At 40.2% G+C, this 7,224-nt stretch overlaps 1 protein-coding gene across 1 annotated transcript; it reads left to right on the forward strand.

Moving 5' to 3' along the window:
* Positions 1–98: 98 nt before the first annotated feature.
* On the forward strand, positions 99–7,222 carry LOC119650276 (charged multivesicular body protein 5). The gene is made up of 5 exons (XM_038052901.1): positions 99–297; positions 362–513; positions 6,471–6,636; positions 6,694–6,921; positions 6,981–7,222. The coding sequence occupies exons 1-5, from the start codon at positions 229–231 to the stop codon at positions 7,041–7,043; spliced, it is 678 nt and encodes a 225-aa protein (XP_037908829.1). The 5' UTR covers positions 99–228; the 3' UTR covers positions 7,044–7,222.
* The last annotated feature ends 2 nt before the right edge of the window (positions 7,223–7,224 follow it).

Consider the following 7,224-nt stretch of genomic DNA (forward strand, 5'->3'; position numbering starts at 1 on the left):
GGCAATGCCGTCTCATACTAAATTATTTTTATCCAGATTCTACTTGCCATAAAGTTTGACTGTCCACGACACTTTTTGCTATAAAATCTCAATGTTTTGACATTTGATAGCAAAATCTTGATTAGTTGATCATCGCAATATTAGTCATCTTGATTTCTGGCATTAAGTGGAATTTCTTCAAGTTTCTTGGTGAATAAAATCAATTAGGAAGCCGTAAAGCCTTTCAAGATGAACCGACTTTTTGGAAAATCCAAACCTAAGACCCCAGGTCCCAGTATAAACGATTGTATTGCTGGAGTAAGACTTTGTAACTATATTTGAGAATTTCCCAGTTATTTGCATATTTCTTGACTTTTTTCAGGTGGACGCAAGGGCAAATAGTATCGAAGAAAAAATTGCTAAATTAGACAATGAACTGCGTAAATACAAAGACCAGTTGGCGAAAATGCGTGAAGGGCCGTCGAAAAATGCTGTAAAACAGAAGGCGATGAGGATTCTGAAGCAAAAGAAAGCGTAAGTAGGGCGAAGTACTTTTGGTTACATTCAAATGCGCAAAATGTGTGAGGCTGCACCAGTGATAATTTTCATGGTTAATTTATATACGAAGTAGAGACATTTGCTCCTTTTGTCAGTAGGTTAAATCTGGAAGAAATTAGTCACTTACGAACTTGACAACTGCTTTTCGTCTCGAATTAACCGTATAACCCCAAAGTAGGTAAAAATTACAGCGCCTGACAGTAAAAAGTTCCTAGTATGTACAAGGGTAAACAAAATTAACGTCCCGATGACCTTATTCGAGGTTATTACGAAAGGAAAGCATAAATTCACGCGTCATCTAGTGGTTACGTGTAAAAGGTACTTATTTACAATCATCCGCTCTGATTTTTAAGATTTTTTATATAACAAAGTGAAAATCAGTTCACTGTGTGCCCCTCTCCCACGCTTTCATCGGAAGTCCTATTGACATGAAATTTGTTGAGAACCTTGTAATGATCTTAAGGGAAATAGGAGGATCAAACGATCATCCTAAGTGCCGAGAACGACCTATAGGGAAGAGCTAGCCCAAAAACCTAAACAGTTGGCGAAAATGACCGTGAAGATCCACCGGCATAGACTGAAGCTCCATCAAAGTGCTCGGTCGACACGTTCTTGCACGCCTCTATGCTAGCCAGGCTCGGGAATGTCATTAACACGAAATTAACGTGTCTATACCGCTGCGTGGGTCCGCACCGGATTTCAAAATAGACAAACAACGAAGAATTTCGCGACGGCCTAACCAAAGAAAACCAGAACGCGAGCTAAAATTGAAAAATAAAAGAAAACGGCTCGACCGCGCGCGTGGAACTGTAAGTCCTTAGACCCGAGTGCCGCAATCGAGAGGGAAAATCTACCACGGACCACAATCCCGATCATAGTTTCTTCTGCCTCAGATCGTGATTGAGGCGCGGCTCTTGGGGTTCCCTCCCATCCTTGACATCCTCAAGCCAGTCAGAGGATGTCCCTAAAAAGATTTTGGGGGATCAAGGAAGAAGAGAGAGGGAGGAAGTCCTCAAATCAATAAAAATTATTCAAAATTCATTATATATTGATCCAATCCAACAGAAAAGAAACAGATATATAGAATTAAAAGAAAAGAAGAAAATTGAAAATAATAATATACAAGTGAAAAGAAAAAAATTAATGCTACTTCATTTTCCTTTAAAAAAAAAACCCTTTTAGAATTCGCGGTTGCTCCTATGGCTGCGCACTGGGATTTTCTCAAGATCGGGCTGCGAAAACGACATTTTTGGTTTGCATTGTGATATCATCGGAATAATTGTAACACCAGAATGTCCACCAAACACCGGAATATCAACGGTATTCACTTCAACTTTACATGAATCCGAAATGAATTTTCGAGCAAGGACAATATCCAAAATTGAAACATCGAAGAGACGTCGGGGATATTACTTTCCTTTGGATTTTAGAACTTCTGCGGCAATTGATATACACGAGTTCACAGGATTTGTAATAATCACGAGCCTTTGGACAATTGTCCGCAATGGCAGAAGTCAAATCGCGGACGATACCAGCATTGGTGTTGAATCAATCACATCGAGTCTTTCCAGATTTACGTGGCACGCCCGCTGGGGTAACAACTCCATCGGCGCCTCAGCTCCAACGTATCCTTTTACACTCCTCGCTCTGTATCCGTCGGAAAAGATCCGCTTCACTAGATGCTCCTGCGAAAATTTTTCGAACGTCACCTCCTGTCTTCCAGCTCCTCTGCCGCCAATCCAAAACTTTCTCCTTCACCAGATGCTCCCGCGAAAATTCCTCGAACCTCACTTCTCGTCTTCACAGCTGTCTCCGCTGCCACTCGTCTACACAGCTGTCTCCGCTGCCAATCCAAAACTTTCTCCTTCACCAAATGCTCTCGCAAAAATTCCTCGAACCTCACTTCTCATCTTCACAGCTGTCTCCGCTGCCAATCCAAGACTTTCTCCTTCACCAATCCAAGACTTTCTCCTTCACCAGATGCTTCCGCGACAATTCCTTGAACCTCACTTCTTGTCTTCACAGCTGTCTCCGCTGCCAATCCCACAACTTTCCTCTTAATCTCACTCGCCAGTCCAGCTGTTTCACCAAGAACCGCTCCCCATGCCGCTACGTTCGCCTTGAACTCTGTTGAGTTCATGTTGCAGCAACATGTGCGTGCGCCTGCGGCAAATCATTCCCCTATGTCAAGATTAATTTGCCCGAATGCATTCAATAATGTGCAATCTGCGGCGAATATTAGGGTAATTGCACATTAGGAAATGCATTATTTGAGCAAATTATTTCAGAAAGAGGCGAATGAGATTCCGTCCCCGCATCCGTCGCAAAGCCGCAGCCACTACAATCTTGGAACTATGAACTCCCAGTTTGCAAGTGGGTGACGTCAACTTATGGTGACTTTTAGCGGGGGAGAGCTTACATGTAAAAAGGTGTTCAAAGAATATATCCAATGGAAATCAAAAATATTGTGTAATACTTTCCAAGGCAGCTCTTAGTTTTGACATCCGTAGTCAAGCGCAGAACTGAAAGTGTTTAAAATGCATGCCTAAATCAAACATTTATTCGTAAAAACTACCTACCTACAAAAATCTGGAAAAAATATAACCAAGCCCCTATATCGAATCTAGGATGGAAAATGCACGCCATTCCCATATCTGCTCAAATACTCTTTGAAAATTTGGGTTGACGAGATGCTAGGTAAATAGAGTTGATGAGGCTGAGTTTCATACTGCAATTCGTTTAAATTTTGGACGGTTATTCTGCATGTCGAATGTCAGTCGACTTAGCTACGAATGAATACCTGAGTCAAATCAGGGCAATAATCACGGTCGAGCGCAACGCTGACCACATTGCATTCTAACCATCACCGTTTTCAATGAGGTCCTCTAACATGGCCTCCAACGATCATTATATTTATTATTCTAGATATATGAGGCTACTTCAGAAAAAAAAAGCGCATAATGCCTTTGTTTTAACTTGAGATTGCAGTGCAAGGTAGACTTTCAACAAATTTATAAACATAGACATTTGAGGTCAATCGCTCAATTCAAGTAACAAGCGTCATTAAAACAAGATACAGTAGCCACTCGAAAATTAGAACTCGCAGAGATTAAAATAGCTTGGAAATTAGAGCAAACAATTTATTTACATGTACCGCTCTGAAATTAGAATAAGTGGTTCTGTAGGAGAATATATGTCTCACTGAGGTTCGGATTCCTGCAACGCAATTTTCTTGCTGATAGGAAGAACCTGAACGGCTGAATCTGTCAGTGATCTGATGTTGTCTCGAGAAAGCTCCCGTGTATCTGTATAAGGTTGTTGATTTCATCATACCTTCCACAAAAAAATGCGCATGTAACATTGAAATCTTCAGATGGATAAGAAAACAATCTTACCATACTTTCGAATTTCCCACGGACCTTAGTAGTCGCTGATCCCTGCAGTTCATTTGCGTTTTGACTCGTTTCCCCAAAATAGTTGTCACTCATTTAGTGTATGTTGAGGTTCTTGACGAGCAACCATCTCCCAAGGAGAACAGTAGGGATCACTCTCGCGATCACCGTCACAGGAAGTTCTGAAACAGCGCAATAGGCAAACGCCAATCGCAAAACTCCTCGCCAATTCAAGATACTTAGCCGTTAGTTTTGACTCTAGAATCAACTCGCTGATCGAAACGGGACGCAGGTTTAGGATTCTCTTTTTAGTGAAGATGACTACTTGGATTTTTCCTACGCAGGACTTAAACGTATCAACATGCCAGCTTGATGCTTGTTCAACATTGCATCATTTGATTACCCGGCGCAACTCTTTTGGCGTCCAGTGTTAGCAGATTATCATAAAATGCATTTCAGAGCTCCGGCCCTAGGATGGGTCCCTGTGAAGACGTAACCTATATCTTCCTCTGACCCTCCAGCATCTCAAAAAGTGGAAGCGGCCCCTCAAATAATCAATCAATATCCGCAATCTTACAGAATCGAAGGCATTTCTGTCATAAAATGTTACGAGGAGCGCTCGTCCATATCAATACCGGGTGGGTGAGATCGAAGAACAGCATCCATAACTTCCATGACAGCATCCACTGTGGATCTCCCTTCTCTATAATCGAACTCTCTTGAAAATAAGTCCCCAACAGGACGCATCTTCGGCTCCACTCCTCATGAGTTTTTCGAATATTCTCTCTTCGCGAGCCTTACCACCTTCAAACATCAAGTAAAAATGGCCGCTATAGGTAAGCATTAAATGCGCCGGGCAATAGGTCCGGCCGATGGTAAAACACTGCTGGGATACCCTCGGGTTCCGGCACCTAATTCTTATTTTTCATAGAGAAGACTGCCTCTTCCAGCTCTTTCATTGTGAAAAGTGGGCGATCCCCGGCTTCTTCTACACTTGTCGGCTAGCTCCTGCCAGCAGCAAGTTTTGCTGTATCCAGCACGTTGTGTCAATCGGTTGAAGTTATGACACTTTCTCAGCGGGTCCACAATTTCGCAATCCACCAATACATAGAAAGCTTAACAAGGTCATTTGCCATCCGGGGCATCAAAGTCGCGCAAGCTGCCGATGCCACACACACAGTGAGTTTGCTTCGGATTACGAAAAAATTGTAAACCAGATGCTTAGTTTTCTTAAGCGATTCACAGAATCAAAAACGAAGCGCTAAATAAGGGTTGTTACAACTTTTGCGAGTCTACGGGGGTAAATATCTCAAGTGGCTTACAGATGGTCCAATCGGGGAATAATGAAAGTTTTACAATCAAACTTTCAAAGTTTCACAAAAAAAAAACATTCCACTAATTTGGACCGTTATGACATTTTATTTTTTTTTAATATTCAATGCCGTTGATCTAAACACTTGTAATTTGTCTCGACTAAAACACAATAGTTAAATTTAGGACAGATCCTTATAGTAGAGTGGTTTTAGCTTTCAAATGCAATGTCATTTTTCATAAAATTTATTATCAAACACTTCAAGATATTCTGATATTATATTATCGCCCTATTTCCCCCATCCACTTGTTTAAAGAGTTTTTCTTACCTTGAAAATAAGTTCATTATTATTATTATCCCAGAAAATTCCAATGCTCCTTGTTGAAGCTAGAGAGGGGTTTTAGGAATGATGGGGTCCTAAGTCCGCATCAACTTAATGCTGGAAAGGAGCACGCAACATCTGCGAGCCGCTACGGTCACGCTGCTCCCAGGGCAGAGGTGAGACAGCGTCTGACGATTTGCCTCTGCCCTGGTAAGAAACCGTAAAGCCGCCATCGCTTCACTTTTTTTCCAAAAGGGGCTTAATCCTCTAAAACACCTTATTACAGAATCAAAATATAATGAAGTACAAGTAGCACTAATGAAGGGCACATATTGTGTCCGAAACACGCGTCTGCTACGAAATAACCATAAACATCTACAGAATAATAGGAATTTACTTATAAGTGTTTCTATCACCCAAATGTAGACAACAAAGGAACTTTTCCTTTTTAAAATCCAACCATAAATAAACTTCTAACTAATTGCGTTTAACATTACAACATTTTTCATGGGTATTACCAAATTTCAATTCTTTTCAAATGTATTTGCATAAAAATCAAAACTCGTTGTGTACAACTAGGGAAGGACAAAGACCATAAGTATAACTGTGAACGGAAGCATACAGACTGTCCTCACTTGAATGGTCAGCCAACGTTGCTGGCTTTCACTATAGGTGCATCTTAACTTCACAAATGCAAACAAATACAAATAACAGAACTATTACAGTACATAATACGGTGGAGTATCTAAACAAATTCCCCTTGATTTGGGAGATAAAGTTTTTTTGTTAATATAATAAGTAACCCTGACTTGTTAATGTTTACAATTGAGGAATAAGAAAGCAAATGAATGGAACTACTGAACAATATTTAAATAAGTTTCCTCACATTGTTCTCATTTATCCCTAGATTTGAACAACAAGTCGAAAGCTTGCGTAATCAGTCATTCAATATGGAACAAGCAAATTATGCAGCACAAACCTTGAAGGATACTCAGAATACAGTGAATGCAATGAAGGATGGTGTCAAACAAATGAAGAATGAATTCAAAAAGATCAACATTGAAAACATCGAGGTAATTGGAGCGATTGGTCCCTTATTTCGAGCATAACTCATAACATATTTTATTCAGGACATTCACGATGACATCGCCGACATGCTTGAACAAGCTGATGAAGTCCAAGAAACACTGGGACGCACTTATGGAATGCCTGAAATTGATGACGACGAATTAGAAGCAGAACTAGATGCGCTTGGTGATGAAATTGCTTTAGATGATGACACAAGTTATTTGGATGATGTCGTGAAAGCCCCGGCAGCACCTGACAAGGAACCTGGAGCTGATAGCATTAAAACCAAGGTAAAGGAAACTAGAACTTGAATTAATCGACTCAGTATTAATCAAATTTGTACTTAAAGGGCGACATAAAGGTTGACGAGTTTGGATTGCCTCAAGTTCCCACATCGTTGAAAACTACGTAAAAATTGAAATGAAATCTCTAGATTTAAACTTGCTTTTGAATTATAATAAAATGTTGGACACATTTTATTTTATGTTTATTTACTAGAATTCACACAGTCAATAAAGGTATTTTAATTTTTGCTATATGAAACGAATATAATGCAAATTATTGTTGAAATAAAGAAAAACTACCGAAATTCT

Source organism: Hermetia illucens, chromosome 2, assembly GCF_905115235.1.
Source record: "Hermetia illucens chromosome 2, iHerIll2.2.curated.20191125, whole genome shotgun sequence".
In the NCBI taxonomy this organism is placed as follows: domain Eukaryota; kingdom Metazoa; phylum Arthropoda; class Insecta; order Diptera; family Stratiomyidae; genus Hermetia; species Hermetia illucens.

Coding starts and splice junctions, on each gene's coding strand:
- LOC119650276 (XM_038052901.1), top strand. CDS start 229: ATGAACCGACTTTTTGGAAAATCCAAACCTAAGACCCCAGGTCCCAGT. Junction 298..361: donor TAAACGATTGTATTGCTGGA/GTAAGACTTTGT, acceptor GACTTTTTTCAG/GTGGACGCAAGGGCAAATAG. Junction 6,922..6,980: donor CTGATAGCATTAAAACCAAG/GTAAAGGAAACT, acceptor TTGTACTTAAAG/GGCGACATAAAGGTTGACGA.